The sequence below is a fragment of the Grus americana genome, chromosome 13 (assembly GCF_028858705.1).
Source record: "Grus americana isolate bGruAme1 chromosome 13, bGruAme1.mat, whole genome shotgun sequence".
Lineage (NCBI taxonomy): Eukaryota > Metazoa > Chordata > Aves > Gruiformes > Gruidae > Grus > Grus americana.
The window spans coordinates 20,013,347-20,032,786 of NC_072864.1; the positions used below are offsets into that span (position 1 = coordinate 20,013,347).

The following is a 19,440-nucleotide window of genomic DNA, read 5'->3' on the forward strand; positions in this document are numbered from 1 at the left end:
GATGTAACAAAAGTCTTTCCAGCTTTAGGCATTGCTATTAACAGTTCTGCTGTGTGAATGCTGTACTTCTTAGCGCTTTTATAACCCTAATAATTGATACAAGTATTGTACATGTCTGAGGATGCTCTTTGAAAATAATGGACTGCACAGTTATTCCAGGGAATGGAACAAACTTGACAAATGGATGAAGGCCTTGTAAAACCAAAACCCCATTTAACTTGCCAGGTAGAACTGGCTGTGTAGAGGCTAGTTATATGTAAATAAACAACCTTTTTGAAGGTAAAATGAGTTGCTTGCACTGTGAATATGCATCAGAGATCTGGTAAAATAATGCCACTTTTAAATTTTTCTGATCGTGTTTTGACCAAGTTTTAATGTACTCGGGGTGATTTTTTTTCTTTTTTTTTTTTTTCCTCTTTTTTTCCTCCTGGAATAACAGTATTTATGTGTAGTATCTTGTCTTCTTGCTAAACAGTTGCAACAGTGAAGCTTATCTGACAGAGTAAAAGCAGCAGTGAGGATCTAGGATGCTTGCTTTGCATCCTAAATGTAATACTGAAATCATGTTTATATTGGAGATAGGCCCAGGTCTATTTTGGAGTCAACGCTTCTGGTTCTCTAAAGTTTTGTTCTTTGGATTGAGATCTTATTTTGACTTGCCTTATATTCTAGTGATGGAAAATACCATGCATGAAATATCGTGCATGAAAATCTAATCTGGAAATACCATGCATTCGTGCGCTCAGCTTCTGGTTATTTGTTAAGGAACAGCTGTTTCAATTAAACATTTTACTTTCAGTCACAATGAAAAAACTGGTAATAGTTTGACTCAGTAGAAATATTTAAAAGCGTATTAAATATTTAAACTATTTTTTTCTGCTGATGGCTGAGAGGCATCTAGTGTGCATCATCTGTTGGTGATCACACAAGAACACTGCAGGGATTCCTTTTAAATATGTAAATAAACTACCCTGTCCCTCCTGCTTGTTCTGGGTGTAGAAAACTTGCTGATTTCATTGTTGTTGCAAGAGTAATTAAAAAAGGGGGGTCAGGGGTGTAAAATGAAATATCTGTAGATTGTCCTTATCTTTACAAGTGCATATAATAACAGAATAAACAAACAATTACTGTATTTTTAAGGAAAATAAAAGTCCACAGAATAGTAAGGTGAACTTTGTATGCAGATAGCATGCTCAAAGTAGCTGCTCACTTTCAGTTGTTCATTGTTTTTTTCCTTTTAAATTCTTGTCAGGTTCTTCTACTGGCTTATGCTGCTCTCTGCTTTAGTGGTAAAAGTGTTAGAATGTTCTGTATTTAGCATAGCTTCTCTTTTTTTCTTTTCTAAATATGGACTAATTTGAGTAACAACAAAATTTTCATATTTTAGGGTATGTTATGGATTAAGTATCATTTTGTCCATACTACAAAAGTGAGATTTCTCTTTATTCTTGTTTTTCAAAGCAATATAACATCTTTTGGCTTATAAATAACATTCCCCTCTCCCTACCCCCTCAAATTTTGCATTCACTTTGTTCTATGCAAATCCCCCCCCCCCCAATTCAAGCACAAAATCACAGTGATATATGTGGAGCAGGAGTCTCTGAAACATGGAACCTGAAAGGTTGGAAGCATCCAGACGTGAGCCAGAATCTATTCTGCTAGCAGAAAATATGGAGACTCTTAGGCAGTGTAGTGGCGAGTGCCAGAAACCTGGTTCTTACCAGGCAGTGTTAGTAGACTTCAAAGGATGCTTTGTGACTGAACATTGCTTCCTGTGCTGTAACAGTAAGGCGTCCAGAACATACTGAGCATATTTCCAAGTTTGTCAGGAAGGGAAAGAGGAAGGATCAGCATTTTCTGTATAACCTAATGCTTAATGAAAAGTGAAATAAGTTTTAGGATGAATGGGAAACATATTGCAGCCCTTCTGTTTTGCATTCTTGTGAGAGTCTAGAAGATTTTTTTCAAGAACGCTATTTTAGTAGAAAACACAGTTAAAAAAATGGTGCAGGGTGTCTCTACAAACATGTAGAAGTGGAGTTGTGTAGTTAGATAGTAAGTGGATTCTTGGCATGGGTCTTATTAGGTATAACTTACCGTTCTTCCAGAGGTACCCAGTGTAACTGAGAGTGGCATATTACTCCACTGTAGACAATGAAGAGTTCAAATAGGTCTGTACCACTGTTCCGTGATGTGTTTTGTAGCTGTAACATGGCACGAGGCTTCCTAGAATAAATCTGCACAAAATCTTCTCTCTGCTTTCTTAGGAGTGGTTTTAAGGCAAATCACCAGACAGATTTTGTGGTTTTAAATACTTCATTCACGAATATTTGAGATGAATAGCTTTGTAAGATAGGAGCAAAATTCAGCCATGCTTTATGTGAAGATGGCAACAAATGTTCTCTTAGACAAAGCACAAACTGATTGGATGGGATGTTTTAAAAAAATCATATATTGCTACCTGTCTTTTTATGTCTTACTCTTTAAGAAGAAATAAAAGTATGAGAGGATTGGTGTACTTTAGTCTACCAGTGTATTACAGTGAAATGGATTTACAAATAAGTAAACAAAATATTTTTGCTTAAATTTATTACCACATTCAAAAAGTCAAAAGTGTAGAGTGCTCTGGGGTTTTGGTTTGTGGTTTGTTGTTTTTTTTTTTTTTTTTTTTAACCAGAATTTTAATAGACTTACTTTATTTAACTGTTTGAAAAAGGTTGAGTATTTTTGTCACATATATCTCAGAACAATTTAATCTTAAAAAAAAAAAAAAATTGAGCTTGAATTCTTGCATTTTTGTCAGAGAGGCTGATATGATAACAAGTTTTGGGGGTAAGATTCAGTATTTATGTGCTGAGTTTTGAGGAATGCTGATTCTTTTATGATTATCCATCACATGATTAGATATCTGTGAATCCTGGGGAAATATGGCTTTATCAGTAGAGCAGGAAATTGTGAGTTAAGGGGTCTAATCTCGGGGTTTCCATGAAAACTTACTTAAGTTACAAATGCTCCATTTTTCCAGTTTTCCATATGTAGAACATGAATAAATGTACTTTAATTTCCTTTGTAGAGGTAACTGTGTCTTTAATTCAGTTGTGCTGTATTTTAATTTCCTTTATAAAGTATTTTGAGGATTGTAGGTGAGCTTTTTTATAGAAGAACAGATATTTATTGGCAGGGATTTGTGTTGGATTTACTGTAGGCTAAGATAACTTTTCTTTGCCAGCTGTTAAGAACAACTTAAACAGTACAAAAATACCCACTCTGGGGAAAATTGATTACTTTATAATTCTATCTCATGAGCCGTATTGGACTAACCAGAAGCCTGAAGGCCTAAAGTGCTGCTTGAGAAAGTACAGCTTTTCATTTTACAGGGAGCTTATGCCCCCTGACAATTTATGGACTAGGCATGGCTGTAGTCAGGCCTCTGTAGATTTTAGATGGTGAAAAATGAGTAGCAAAAATTTATCTCCAATTCTGTCTTGGGCACCCAAAGCTAATATTGTTCCATCTCTAAGATTTGTTAAACAAAACATCTACAAAGATCAGATTTATTTAGCCATTATTGAATTACTTCAGCTCCTGTAAAATACGAGGCTAAAGCACACTAAAAGGTGATTTTGTAAATAGACCCCATTCCATTTCTATTGTATAAACAGAGCTTAGTGTCACAGATTCATGCATTTGTATGCTGCAGTTGTCTCACTACTGAAGTACACCAAATAAGGTCTCAAAATAGAGAGTGTTTAGCTTTCCAGGTACTGAGTGAGATCACCAAGTGGTCAGATGAATTTTTTTTGTCTAAATCTTGCCTGATAGCAAAACTTTTCTGAAAACTTAAAGCTGTATGAAGTATTTGCTGTTATTTTCAGCCATTAAAGGATATGCTGTTGATTCTACTTCTTACCAGTTCCTAAGGCCATAAATAAGAATTGAGAATTTGGAAATACGTGATTGTGTCTCCTGTACAAGAAGAGACAGTTTTTTTGTTTAGGATTTTTTTTTGTCTGAATTCTTGAAGAAGTTACTAAAATGATGCACTTTAAATTTATGTTTTAAAGTAACGTCCTTGCTGATCATAACTGCTGTGGGTTGTTGTGTTACTTAGTTTGCTTAACCGTGATATTTTTAGAGGCATTTGTGGTATTGGCCCCTTTAAAATACAACAGAAACTGTCAGTCTGCTTCTATTTGCACTGAAATAAAAATAATTGATGAAAGTTTCTGGAGTCCAGATTTTCAGATGAGTCTTTGTGCCCTATGGTGAAGAAGAACTAAATGCCCTATTAAAAAGTTCCCACATGGGATGCATCTGACTAGTCAGCTTGTGTTTACAGGCTGGTATTGGTGCACTCACATTCAAATAACAGAATGCACAAAGCATTGGAGGTGTATTTTAGAATTTGGAATTGGATTGGTGATGTTTTCTGGGTTTGGGTCAGGCCTGCTGAGAGCTATTAGTACAGTTGGTGTGTAGCTTGGGGTACACACACCAATTGTCTGTTCATTGTTGGGATTGCAGTTTATATGTGTAAAGTAAAGAATAAATATCATCTAGGCTTGAAAGATCAGATGTGTCCCTTCTGCATTTATTATTCCAGCTATAAGTTTTGAGCAAGTAATATCTATTGTGTCAGGGTGGAATCGAGGTTGCTTGCAAGAATATAAAAGCTGGTTGTTTTCTGCAATAATGAATTCAGCTTCAATTTTTCATCCATTTTAAAAGACTAAAAGGAACAAAACTGACATGTTTTTCAATTGGTTGTAATTGTTTAGATAGATTTTTAATGTGTGTTTCAATACATTAACATAATTGAATTTATATTTTAATATTAAGTTTAAAATGTAATCCAATTTAATTTAGGTAGCAGAAGGTGTGTGGGTATGGTTTTTGGCCTAGGAATATGATCTGGGACTACCAAACTGAGATGATTTGCTTTTGGAAATGAGAATCTGTTGCCATGCCACGCTTAACTGTAAAGCACAGAGCAGGTTTTATAGTCTGTTCATAAGCAAATTTTCAGCTTTGTGATAGAAAAACTCCCATTTGGGGTGAGGAGGTATACAGGATACCATGACAGCATGGAGCTTAGTTTCTCTGCTAAGGTGACTAAGTAGGAGATCAGCTACAGCCAATCTTTTGTCAAATGAACAGGATTGCTACCTCCCATTCATTGTGGGCAATGTCATATAGGTGGCATGAGCTACTTTTGTCACTACTGATCCCGCTCCAGTAGGGTGGGTGCTGACACAGAAGGGCTGATTTGCTCTGAGTACTTGATGGACCTGACAGCCCTGTTTCGGGTCCCTTAAGCTACCAAGGCTGTGGTTAATAACAGCACTGTATCTGCTTAAATGTACAACTTCTACAGAAATTTAGTGAGGCATCACTGAGGTTCTGAAGACTCTTTTTGAAAATTTAGCCCAAGTGCTTGATACCTCTATTTTTAATAGAGATTGCATCATCATAACTCTACTCCTTACTAAATATGCCAGAGCTTGAGCAGGCTCTGTGAACTTTTGGGGATGGTGCTTTTTTTTTTTCCTGCAGACACGTTCTTAACTGCTGACATCACTGGTATGCAGTGAGACTTGTAAATTCACACTTCTTAATATTTTATTTTTTATAGGTTAGTTAATTAAGCTAGACATCTTGTTTATAATGGCTTCTTGCCTGATGACAGCCTATGGACATAAAAGAGACAAGCTGCAGAGTAGCTAGGCAGTGTCTGATTACCTTCTTTAGAAAGAAGGAAGAAAGTTTAGTGAGAAACTGGTAAATGCACATCTCAATGGCAAGTCTGCAAAAACGCTTTCCTCCTTCCCTTCTCCTTCTGACAAATCCTTAGTTGGAATGGGTACTGCTTTATTCATCACTAATACATCTAATTCAGCTTCTCATATCATAGTGTATCCGCATTTTTACTTAGTTTTTACAAGATTTTCATAAGCTGTAAATTGTTACTGACATAGGTGGAAATTAAGCTGAGCCATAAGTGCTGCTTATATTCCCTTACTTTACATCTTGAATGGCTTCATGGAATGAGTCCTATACAGGATGACAGGATTTGAGTTAAAACATCAGGCTGCGAAGTGATCACAAGGGAACAAGAAAGCATCTCTGTTAGAGCCGCTGACACCTTGAGATGGCTGTGTCTCTGTAATTAAAGTCATGTAATCAAGCATGGAAAACAATTCACGTGTATTTTGCCTTTTGGAGTAAGTTTTTTTCCAGAAGGGTAGTTAGTTGTTGAACTAGACTCTAATTAAAAGCATGTATAGGAATAATCAGGGGAATGAGACTGAATGAAGGAAGGGAGAATTTATGAAGTATATGTGGGAGCAAAACCAGAGGAGACTGTGGAGGAAAGCAGAGATTTAAGTTGTGGTTTGTCTAATAAGCCAGGATGAGAGCCTGAGTGGGAATTCACTCGGTTCTCTCAGATCTTCATTTCACCTTTTCTCAAACATTAATTTTTGCTGATTTGCATGGTGTAGTGGTAACGTTGTTGTAAGCTGTATTCCTGTGCTTCAAATTACAATGACAATAATGAAATAAAGCTAACAAAAAGTCAACACAGTGTAGATAAACTGCTTTTCTAGGTACATATTACTACGACTTTCACTGAAGACCAAGCAATTGTCAGGATTCAAGAAAAACTGGTTTTAATGAATGTATGTGAATTATTATGTGAAGTTACCCATAGAGTAACTTTCCAAATCAGTTAATCACTTCAGCAGTTTTATTCTGGTTTAAAAAATAACTCTTCTTGCAGAGATTTACATGTATTTTAAAAATATAATTGAGATGTTAATAGCAAATTTGAAGAAATTTGAGTTACCTAAATTTGAAAGTGTATTTTGGTTTTCTAAGAAAAAGGAAGTTAAAATTTTTCTGACCATTTTTAGATTATATGCGTAACCTTATTATTGCAACATTTGTTGTTTTTCTTCTGTTTCTCTATTATTTGTTGACTTGTATTATCCTTTATTTAGTTTGCAAGCTATGTTGGAACTAGGAACATCTCTTTTGATCTATGATGTCTCTAGCATACTTCTGGGCATAATTATAATCATAAAAATCTTTGAAACCTTTCCACCTGATGTCTTGTTATCACTAAAGTTGAGATGTTCTATACTGGCACCATAAAAAAAAACTAAAGTCTTTTTTTAGCCTTCAAACACTTAGAAAATAATAAACAACTGAACAAGACTGCAGTTTACATCTTTGTAGAATACAAAAATATCTGTTTCATTGCAATATCTTAAATTCTCCCTTAATCTCTCAAGTCCCTATGAATAAAGCATTGGATTACCAAGTAATACCCTTCATCACAAGGAATTAGGAACTTTAGCTTTAGGCTCTATCTAAACCCTTGCATTAGGAGTGATGCTACTGATGTCATGTTTTCCAAGTTGCAGTTCGCTCATGTGGTGCCTTCCCTCACCCTTTAAGATCTTGCTGAGATAAAATGTGTGTCTCATGAGTCTCTTAATTCTCTTTTTTTTGGATGGCTTTGAGGCACTAGCATGCATATGGTTTTGTAGTGAAGAGAGAAGAGTAGGAAACTTAGTTCCTGTTTGTGTGTGCGCGCAAGTGAGTCTGTAACAGAGCTTTGGCAAATTGTGTTATTTCCTTGATCTGTAAGATTAATAACTTAGAATAATATTTTACTTGCAAGAAGAGTGGTTTTAATTAGGGCCTTGATGTGCCAATGTCTTCTACCTGCAATATGCAAAAATTTAAAGGACATCCAGCTCATGATTCCCTCCTCCCTTTTCTGCAGCTGTCATATTTTAAAACTTGCTGTGGTACCAGCGTTGGTTTTGTACTTCTGTATCATTAGTTTTGAGAATTCTATTACAATTCATAGAATAAAATGGATGGAATGCATCTCTGTACTCAAACCCCTGTTGCCTCCCCACTTCAGCTGGCTAGCAGTGAGGAATGCAGCTGGCACCTGGTCAAAAACTGTCCAGCAAATCCCTGATTTTCAAAGGTACTATCCCTCTTTTTAAGGCAGAGGAAGTGTAGGAGTCACCAATGCGGCCTTGAACCATCATTCAGTCCTTAGTGTTTACAAAGCATTACATTCTTGCTAAATGCTGTTGAAACAGACCTCAGTCTGACCCAATTTGCTTTATGACACTTGGTGTGTAGTCTTATCCCATGAAAGGATTTCTGATTGCATTAATTTTTCTTCCTTTTTTACTAATACACATGATAGTATGTTGTATCTACAGGAAGCATGAATTCCTTAGATTTAATATGTCTCCATAGTCTGGATAATTGCTTTTGTGAAGCCATTTTAGTTGAGCATTTTATGGTTTGCTGGACAGCTGTTTATCTTGTAGCTTATTGATGCTGCAGTCCATAACACAACTGGCATGAGTTATGTTGAATTGATTTTTTTTTTTTTACTTCATCACATCATTGAGCAGGCATTGACTACTCTATTTACAAAATTGTCACTTGATGTCATGTTTCCCTATGAATCGTTAACACCTTGTCATCATATACTTAAGAAAATATCTATAGAAGACCTAGCTAGACAAATTATGGTTCCCTTGTGGTTCTGCATTTTTTTCTGCTCTATTATTTTAAAATAGTAAAAGTCAAACTGACCTTATAGTCTGCAACACAACTGCAGCTTTCACTAGAAAGGTCATTAGCCTGAAAGTTGCAATATAAGGTTTGCAGTCCATCCTCACTTCACATACCCCAAACAACAGTGTTCTGTTTTTCCATGGTGCTGTTGTAAACAAGAACCTTTCTGGTCTGCTGACTGATCATGTAAATAGGCAGGGCTTTTATAAAGCATTTTAAGCATCTAATAGAACAGAATAACTTCTTTACAGTTTTTTCTTGTATAATGGTAATTACATAATTGGACAGGTTTTAAGTTATTTTTTTCTATCTGATATGTAGATGCCAGAGTCTCTTTTGAGCATTCTTACTAAAGAGTCCTAAAAATCATTCAGGAAAACAAATCTGCTAGGCTTCCCCCTATTATCAACATCCCAAAATGCCTTTGGCAATGAGTAAATGCCAAGCGTTTGTTATTTGGCACTTGACTAGTCACTCATTTATTTAAACTCAAACATGTTGCATAAGATTGTGAAAGTTATGCTAAGCTAATAGTTGAAAACAAAAAAACCAACCTCCCTTGATCTAACCTTTCCAATTTCCATCTAAACAGTACCATCAGGGCAAAAATACACAGAACCATATACCCTATTAAAAGTAATTGACTGCCTGGTGTTGCCAAAACGTGCAATGGGCTGTGAGCAATTGCAGGGGTGTTATTCTTACACTGGGAAGGCTAGGTGTGTGTTGCCGCAGTAACACAGCTCCTTTCTCTTCTGTCCTTCCCCCCCCCCCGCCCTTTTTATTTTTAGTCAGGTTTTGGCAATCTTTTGCTGATATCAGTACATGCATGTTTATTAAGCATCATTTGCTATCTTGAAGATTCTACATAAGACCTGTAAGTTACAGCCTTCCTTGCACGCCCAGGACACAGTAGTTAAAAGCAGTTTTCTATTGTAATACTGCCATCCTTTTTAATGCATGCGCTTCCTGACTATTCCTTCTCTATAGTATTTGGGTACCAACTACTTGGTTTTGCTTTTGAAGGTCTTTATAATCTTGTCCCCACCCAACCTGATTTTTCTCATTCTATTTTAGAATTTGGTTCCTATCTCCAGTCAGTTTTTGTTACTAGCCTCTGTCACCATCTTACGAGATTTTTCAGTGTGACACTTGCTCACCCCAGGGAAGAAATATCTGCAAAACTCTCTCGTCTTCATCTGGTCCTTTATTAAAATTCTTCTTTGCCATGGTGCCTACCAAAAATGTATGGCTGCAAATCTGACGTACTATGACTACTCTTAGTCCTGCCAATTTGGAATTTGGACTGAGGGAAGAATTTTCTTATCATTAATAAACAAAAAGTACGTGTAGTAAAATGAGAGCTAGTTAAGCCATGTATTTTAATGCCTTACTTATCACTTCTGACCTGTACAGTATACTCTGTGTTGGCAGTCTGATACTGCATGTGTACCACAATTAAAAATATGTTGACAGTAGGAACATAAATCAGTTGTAAGTGCTTGGTTTGAAGAAGGAAGATATCTAAAAGGTGAGAGAAAATTGAAGAATTGCATTTTTATTCTGACTCTAAGACAGCGTTGCTTTATAAAACTGTATTTCTCACTTCTGTGTCCCATATCATTGTTTTATTGGCTAGTAAATAGAAATACTCTTCTGTCTCTGGGTGCCCTGCAGAATGTTTAAAATACACATCAAAGTACCGTTTCCTTAATTTTGGCTTCCTGAGAGCCCCAAACTTTAATTGAACTTATACCAATAAATATTCATATGTAATTTTCATCTCTCCAAGATGTTAAAAATAAAGATGAGTTTTGAAGCGTGGTCCAGTGTACATCCTTTCTTTTGCTTATATGGTGAATGGTTTTTATCCAGTGCTGCTTAATATTATTTACATTCTAGGTTTGAAACTTGAAACATTATAAATGGGAATTCTGCCTTCATCAGTCATCTAGCTTTGTTCCTCTTACTGAGTAATGTCACAGTTTAAGTTTATGGAGAGTGGCATTACATTTATTGGTGATACCATTCTCAAGGCTGATAAAGTTTGATTAATATGTGTACTTGCCTTTTTTTAAAAATAATTTACATTTTATATTATCAAAACCTGTGTTAAAACCTCAAATTACTACAAGTTGTTAAGATGATTTAAATTACTTTTTAAAAGTAAGCAAGCTGTATGTATACTACCAAGCTTTTTTTACAAGATCAGGCCTCTAATTTAATGTCTTTGGTTAATCATGACATTTGCTAAATACCTCGGGTCAGAATTTCCCAACTGGTAAGACAACTTTTGAAAGACATCATCTGTCTTCAGAGGAAAGATGTGAAACTGTTTTTCTTATTTGATATATTCAATTAGTATTGTTTCCTTCAAAGCTGAAAATTGGAATTTAAAAAGGATGTTAATTATGATTAATTCATATTTTGCTTAAGTATTCCCTATATATAAGAAACCTTTAATAGGAAGTCATATCAAGAGTTTTTGTGGGCTGTAGCTGAATGAAGTTGAACCACGGCTTGAAATAAATAATGAGTATTAAATACCTAAATATTAAAGCAAAGTAGTTTGACTTACTATTTTTAATAAACTGAAAATTAAAAATTTGCAACCATATGAAAAGTATTTTAATTGCTTTAAATTAACCCATCTTGTTTTAAATTGCAGCAAAGTAAATAATATTTTATAGCAAACAAATGTTTTCTGCTCTTAAATACAAGGTGCCTTTGTCATTGTATCTCTATCACAACATCACTTTTTTTTTTTTTAAGGACTTTGGCAATTCAAGCAAATTTAACTTCAGTGTTAAAATACTCAATGTAATAGTCTTTTAGAGCAGCCTAGAGATAACTGCTAAACACCATTTGCAAGTTTCTGAAAACGGTAATATAAATAAATATAAGTGTGAATGGATTTAAAATAAAGGAAACTCCAAACTATATTTCTCAATTTAAGGCCTAAAATTCATAACAGAAATATGTTTCATGATAACATTAGTCATGTGCATGAAACGGTCACTGGTCAAATGTTTTCATTTGCATAAATACCAGTCCCTTGTTCCTGAGAGTTGCCTTAGATCCATAGTTTTAACAGACTATGAAAAATGCTAAATTAAACAAAACAAAACAAAAAAAGGAAATAATTTAGACTGTAAGGCAAAATTGGTATGAGAAAAATCTGCTTTAAACTTTTAATAACTGTTACATATGTTTTGCATCTTTTGTTTTTACAGATTTCCTTTTTGCCTCCAGAGTGTTTCGTTATGGCAGCCTCCAGTGAACAATGACATCCTTTGACAAATATAGATGCCAAAAAGCCAGACGAAAACAGTGGCCTTGTTTCATTTTTACTCCAAGACAGTGAAATGGTGCTCTTCAAGTTTTGTTACTGACTCTCACTGGAAAAAACCCAAACCCCTGACTGGAACTTTTTTCCCCAGCCCTCTGCCAGTGTTCTTATGGATGCGTGACACAGTGACATCATGTAGTAGGCCCTGAAGTGTTGTCATAATTGAGTTGCAATGGTTTTATACACTTCCCCATTTCCCAACAGCTTTCTGTCAGTTCTGCATTCTTTTTCCTGGGGCCTGATTTTCCCATGTTACTGGTTAGCAGATAGGCTTGTGGCCTCTTTTGTTCCGACCACCTATGAAAAACGTCAAAGAGCAGATGATCCATGCTATTTCCATGCACTCTGTATCATTATTACCACTCCCATCTACTTGGCACTGTTGGTAGCCTCTCTTCCTTTTGCTCTGATTGGCTTCTTGTTATGGTCCCCACTCCAGTCAGCTAGAAGGCCATATATCTACTCCAGACTAGAAGACAAGAACCATGCCAATGGAGCCACGCTGCTCACTGAATGGAAGGCTGCAGGGAATGGGAAAAGCTTCTGCTTTGGCAGTGCCAATGTTTGCCTGCTGCCAGATTCTCTGGCAAGATTTAATAATGTTTTCAATACACAGGCTAGGGCTAAAGAGATTGGCCGGAGGATCCGAAATGGGGCAAGCAGACCACAGATCAAAATATATATAGATTCTCCTACCAACACGTCCATCAGTGCAGCAAGTTTTAGTAGCTTGGTTTCCCCCCAGGGTGGAGATAACAGTAATCGTACTGTTAACGCTGGCATCAAAAGGACAACATCAATGGAGTATAAAGGAGACAATTCTGGCTCAAACAACAGTGAGGATATTAGAGAAGATAAAGGTGGACCTGGAGAGCCAAATGAGGGAGAAGAAAACACTTGCATCGTCCGCATAAATGGAGAGGATAATGGCCACATGTCAGACACAGAAACAGACACCGTCAATGGCCAGGCTCATGCCAGTGGCCCAGCAGAGCCCTCACTGGAAGGTGACACAGAGATCTCAAAAACGCCTAACCATAAACAGAAGGAAGGAGATTCTGGGAGTTTAGACAGCTACTCTGCCTCACGAGAGTCCTTAGTTAAAGTTCGTGTTGGAGATGGTACAGTGGACCAAAGCACTGTCAACAACAAGCTCCTCTACAAAGCTTCAATCATGAAGAAGACTTCGGTGCGGAAAAAGAAACATACAGATGAGACCTTTGACCATGAGATCTCTGCTTTCTTCCCTGCCAACTTGGACTTTCTGTGTTTGCAGGAAGTGTTTGACAAAAGAGCTGCAGAGAAATTGAAAGAGCAGCTTCATCACTATTTTGAATACATTGTCTATGATGTTGGGGTCTACAGTTGCCATGGCTGCTGTAGCTTTAAGTTTGTGAACAGTGGTCTACTTTTTGCCAGCCGCTATCCTGTTATGGATGCTGCCTATCACTGTTACCCCAATGGAAGAGGAACGGACTCCTTGGCTTCCAAGGGAGCCTTGTTTCTCAAGGTAAGAGTCTTTTTGAAACCATAAATATTGACTCTATATATGTGACAAGTTATAAAGTTGCACTATTTTCTCTCAGTCGTTTCTGTTAAGAGTTCAAAGAGGCAACATTCAGATCTAGATTACCCGATACAACCTATATATAGGTTTTGTGGCCTGGATACTGGGTTAAAGTGATGGATGTGCATGAAATAATGAGGGATTTTTGGAGGAAGAACTTGAGTATAATTTCAAGTGTCAAAATTTGAAGTAGTTTTCATGTAATTTTGGTTTCTATTTTACAGAAATCTCTTTAATAAAACGCACAAATTCTAAGCTTCATAACATGAGTATAGTATGATGGGCATTACTGTTGGACACCAGCTTCTAAGTGTTGTGTGTTTATGTAGGAAGGAAAACTCTAAATGCCAGTAGAATAAAACTGAAAGAATTGCAATGAAATGCATGGCTGTCCCTATCTCTTGGTTGCAAAAGAATTGTTAAGGAGACATATGAGGAAGAGTAAACAAAAAATAATGCCTGGGACACTGGGGAGCACAGAGGTTTTTCATTTTATTAACACAGTTTACTTAACTAATGGTAGTGACAACAGGAAGCCTGGGGTTATACTTCTGTAAATCATGAAAAGCAGAAGTAAAAGTCTGTGTGCAGTGATTTGCGTTTCCAAGACTAGTGGCTGTTCATGCTTAATTCTTGGGAGAATCTGGCTGTGCTCTTCATAAACTGGAAAGCGAGCTCTTCTAATTTGTGATTAATCAAGAACCAAAACTGTATGCAGAGATCCAAATCTGTAGACCCAAACCTAGACAGATCTGAAAATCTCCTAGGATACTAGATTTCAGATTTTGTCAGTTTGGAATGGGTTTCACTAATTAAAACCTGAACTTTTTTCCTAATGCTAGCAAAATACATTAGGTGCTCAAATTTATATGTACTTTCCAGTGCATGTGCTCATGAGTCCTCAACAAAAGCCATTAATAGCCATTAAGAATATGGATTGTTAATAAGGATCAGTGAGGTTTTTTTGTACCCACTGTTTGTAATTTGTAAACAAAGCAAAAACTTTTGGTATTGTGGCTTGCATAAAAAAAGCAAATATTAGAATTTGCAGTCTGATAATAGTCCAGTATTTCATATACATTTGATGTAAAAGCCTATCTATATCTTAATACAGGTTTCCAAAACTTTAGTCTAAGCTTTCTGTACTGTACTCTGACATGTTTATAAACAGTTAAAGTTTTTTTTTTTCACCATAAAATACTACATGCAAAAAATGAACATACATGTTTTGCAGTATAAATATTACCAGGGCCACAAAGACTACCCTTCAACATATGCATATATTAGGGATTAAAAGATTAAAAACAATCTGCTTTCAACTGCCCATTGCTGAGTCACTGATTTGCTACCCAGCTAGGCAGGCCGCAATGGCTCCATTTCTCTTGCAGAAAATTAAGCCTCTTTTCAAAATTCTACTGGGATGATGAACTTAATTATGGATTCAAGTTGTTAAATAATGTTACAGTTGAGCAGGGAATAGGGACCAATTATTATGAAGATTCAAAGACAACTACATTCTTTTAAAATGTACAGAATTCTGTCCCAGCTAAAAGACCATTTTTCCTCATGTCTGTGGCATTCTGACATACTGTACTTTATACCTAAAATACTTTTCATTCTGAGTTAAGTCTATCCTGATATGAAATTACTTTCTGTCTGAATCGTACATTAAGTGATCATTGGTCACTTCTTTCTTTGACAAAAAAAAGTAGGAATGATCTATTTAATTTTAGTTTCAAAACAAAGTAGGTTTGAAGGAGTTTTTTCTTGATGTAGTGCTTAATCAGCAACTGAGTGTGTGTGGACTCCGGAGACAAAAAGCTACAGTAAGTAAAAATCCTGGTTTATTTTTGAAGTCAGTGAGAGTCAATCTATTACCTTCAGAAGTCTTGCGGTCTTACACTGGGATAGCAGCAAGCTAACAACAGCGTATAGTAACTATGGTTGGAAGGTGTCCCTTTCGCCAGTACTCTGCCGTTCAGAACGAACAGCTTATACCACTGCTTTTAGATAATTCTTCTGCTGGCTCTTACAATATTTGGTATGTACACAATGCAATCTAGGTGTACATTAGACTTTATCTCAGTGGGGTTTCAAAGATGGTAAGCTAGCCTTAGGGTCTCCTAATTGCTTTCCATTCAGTAGCGGCATGGAGTTAAGAGTCTCTGTCCTGTGCAAACTCTGTTTTTAAGCTCCTGACTCCTGTTGAAAGCACAGTGCTCCCATTTCTGAAGTAGGAAAGACATGAACTGAGTTTTGTTTTGGAAGTATACTTCCAAAGACTGTTCCCCTTGCATAGCTTCCAGCTCTGAGTAAAGGAGTAATTGCTCCCTGTGTTGTTGTAAAAAAAAAAAAAAAAAAAAAAAAAAAAAAAAAAAGTTAGTTGTGAAAAGCAAGTGAGGGGAGAAGAATTGCGAATTTCGAAAATACTGGATAAAATCACTTAATGTTTCCACTCACTGGGAGGATGACGCCTTTATTCAAATCTTTCTGAACCTCAGGAAAGACCCAACATCCACTTTTACAAGAGTGTTCAGAGAAAGAAACTGGTTCTCATTTAATCAGTATGGTTTGTCTCCTTACTACAAATACAACTGTTAAGGACATAAACTAAAGGTCTCAGAACTAAACATGTAATGAAAGCTGAATTATTTTGAACAAAAAGGCAAAACTGTTTTGGGGGAGTTGTGTTACGAAACAGATCTCTACTGCTAAGGTACACGTGTTTCATGCATTTTTTCCTTTCGGAATAGGTTCTTTTTCCAGTGAAGAGGAAATGATTTTCCATTGCCCCCCTCTTCCCTGCCCTGCCTTCACCATCTAGACTGTAAAGTTCAGGTGGAGATTTGGAAGGATTTGAGAGATTTGCTTAGTCATACAGAATTATTTTACCTGAGAGACTTACACAGCTCAAGGGTTATTATTAGTAGCTATAATAACAATCAGCTTTTACATACTGCTTTTCATTCATATGTCTCAGAGTGCATAATAGAGAAAGGTCAATACCTGCTTAATAGAAGGAGAAACTAAAGCACAGGAAAGTTAAGTGATTTGATTGTGTCTTAACACCTGGGGTGTCACAACCAAGGAAAGAATTTGGAAGTAAATCACTGAGGCTTTTAACACTGTTTTATGCTACTGACTTCACGCTACCTAACAGCTATCTGGAGACCTGTGCGAAGGAATTTTGCTAGCTTTGGTCCCAAAGATGCCTGCCACAGTGGTGCTGCTGCTGGCATTTTCCTGACATCACAGACTGGTTTTTCCATCTGTGTAGGCATCTGATGCTTTCCAGGTCAGGATGAAGGCATGAGGATCACATAGTTGTGAGTAGCTATTGTGTAAAGCCCATTTTCTGCGTAACTGGAGGACTAATTTACATTCAGCTCTTTGAACTCTTCAGACTCTAGCAGTGTTTCTGTCTCCGATCTGAGGGTCTCATTGGGACATAAGAGGGACACAATCACAGAAAAAATAGCATATAAGAAGGGGGGAAATGTCACTTGCATCTAAGTGACAGCTTCATGTCTGAAGTGTTAAACCACTGTTCCTAGTTGCCGCTAAAGACTCGGAGGAGAAGTTAGCAAATATATAAATCAGCCAATCCATTTTCATACTTTGACAGTCTGGGCCCTTGGGAGACTCTGCCGTGACTCTCTGTTCTAGCTTTGCATTTCACATTAATTTAAAATGCCTAAGACAAGAACCCTTGAGTCTGCTTTGTAGGTTTTATAATTCCAATTGTCTCTTACTGCTGCTCTGCTACAGATAGAGGAGGGAAGTGGGACTGACACAGATGCTGTCCTGTGCTGGTGATTCCAACTAAATGCTAGCTTTTTACGTAACTGCATATAACATGATGCAGATTGCAGTGTTCTTGGTTACTCTGCAGCTGTTGGTTTGACACACACATAATTTTAATTCACAGTGGTTTTGATGAACTTAAAGGGAGTTTTAAAATACATGTCCCTTTTAGAAACTGGACGATGATTTTGCAGTCAAATCAAGTTTAAAAGGTATCAATGACTGCTGAGCAGACATTGTATAATGCACACCAGTTTGTAATTTACTAGAAGATTTCAAAATATCAACATTCATCTTTAGCTAGAGGGATTAGTATGTAGCCTTAGGTATAGTGTTTCAGGGATGCTGCGTAAGTTTTGGACAGTTGCGTAATAAAACCAGAAAACATCCTTAACTTACCTGATGAGTTACTGAACTGGAGAGCTTGTCTGTATTTTTCCAGACAAATCAATCTAATAAAAAACCTGTCCTTTTTGCTGACAAATTTTGCCTCTATCTTATCCTTAAATTGCAATAGCTAAACTGCAACGTAAATCTAAGCCATATGAGACCTGTAAATACATGTTTGGGGTAGGGAGGTGAATGACAGAGGTACCATGCTGAAAATGGCCATTAACTGAGGAGAGGTTTTGGAGTGGTTTTCCTCCCACTGAGACTGGGAGATATGGAAGTACGCTGCATAGAAGGCTGTTCTTCCTACCATTCTTAGTAGGAAATTATTCTGGTTTTGGCATCTGCCAAGAGAGAATTTTAGCAAAAATAAGAGTTCCTGCTTCAAACAGTATGTGAACACAGAGCAAAAGCAAAACCGCAGTTGTCTGGGGGTAATTTGAACAGCTAATAGTATTCCAACAAAATCAAAAGGAAAAAAATGTCTTGTGGTTTTTGCTAAATTTCTGAAAGAACTTGTGTTTAATTAATATTAATTCCTAAGCTTATTAAGAGATTTACTTTTCAAATTCTCTGAAAATCACTGCTGTTCTCAGGAAGTACAGTAATTGTGCAGAGAACATGTTATTATTCATTGCTTAAAGGACACCTAGCAACCTTTGCTTTATGTGCAAAGCTGAGCTTGTTTTCAAAAGAGCTGATATGGTGTAACAGATGGTATAAGGAGCAGTAGCTTTGATTGCAGAACTGCTTGGAAGCACAGTTTTTACTCTTTGCTACTCTCGAGGTGCCTGCTTGGTAGGAGAAAATGAGGGTTCCCTGAATTAACCTTTGTGGTTCTCCTTTGTGATATTACTGATGCAGATATATTTTGCTTGGGTAATTTAAGCTGTCTTTACTATCCAATGCCGACTTGCGTGTGTTGTGGCTGGGAATGAAGGGGCAACTTCTGCTACGCAGTTGCACAACGTATCCAGGGGAAGCTTTTCTACCTGAGGATTACACAGAAAAAGGGAATGGCTGTTTTCTGACTCCAGTAAAAGATCATTTCAGTGGTTAGAATTTCTTGTCCTTCATCAGTTGTCCAGTATCTACAGTTCTCTCAAGATGTATAAAAGAAACGTCTAGAGCTGTTCACGAATTTGTTTAGATAACTCTAAAGCTGTGCCATTTAAGTCAGGAGGGTAACCTAAACATTTTCCCCGTGTTCAGTTTCTGCTGTAAAATGTCAATGCAGGAATTGGATAGAGTCCAATAAACTGCCTGAGACTTTTTTTAAAAAAGAAAAAAAAGACCCTACCATGGCACTGTACCATGTTCCTTCACTTTGATATAATTAATGTTATTAATCATGGGGTTTTTTTCCCCTTCATTGATGGGGACAAATTAAAACTGTTGTGCAGGACAAAATACAGGCTTGAGAGAATGTGAGTTGAGGGTTTTATCCTCTTCAGAACAGGAAGAGTCCTTCATTCGTGGCACCAATTTGCAGCCACTTTCCCTCACATATAAGCTTAATGAAGCTTTGCCAAATAACTAATTTTCTGAGTTCATGAACAGTAATTGTCGTCACATGGTAGGTGGGGAGAAATAGGATTCTGCAATAATCAAGAGCAAATGTGGCTAGGAAGAATTGCAAAGCACCAAACAGAATTTTGAGCTGACCTCTATACCATTTTAATTTAATATGCTTAAATAATATATTTATAATAATAAATCA

General features: G+C 36.7%; 1 protein-coding gene across 3 annotated transcripts in view; it reads left to right on the forward strand.

The window, feature by feature from the left end:
• The window catches only part of SMPD3 (sphingomyelin phosphodiesterase 3), a 119,209-nt gene that overhangs the window by 71,573 nt on the left and 28,196 nt on the right, over positions 1 to 19,440 (forward strand). For all 3 annotated transcript variants that reach the window (XM_054840524.1, XM_054840525.1, XM_054840526.1), the window contains exon 2: positions 11,844 to 13,469. In XM_054840524.1, the coding sequence (XP_054696499.1) occupies positions 12,132 to 13,469 (1,338 nt within the window). In that variant the 5' untranslated portion in view covers positions 11,844 to 12,131. The remainder of the gene's footprint in view (positions 1 to 11,843; positions 13,470 to 19,440) is intronic.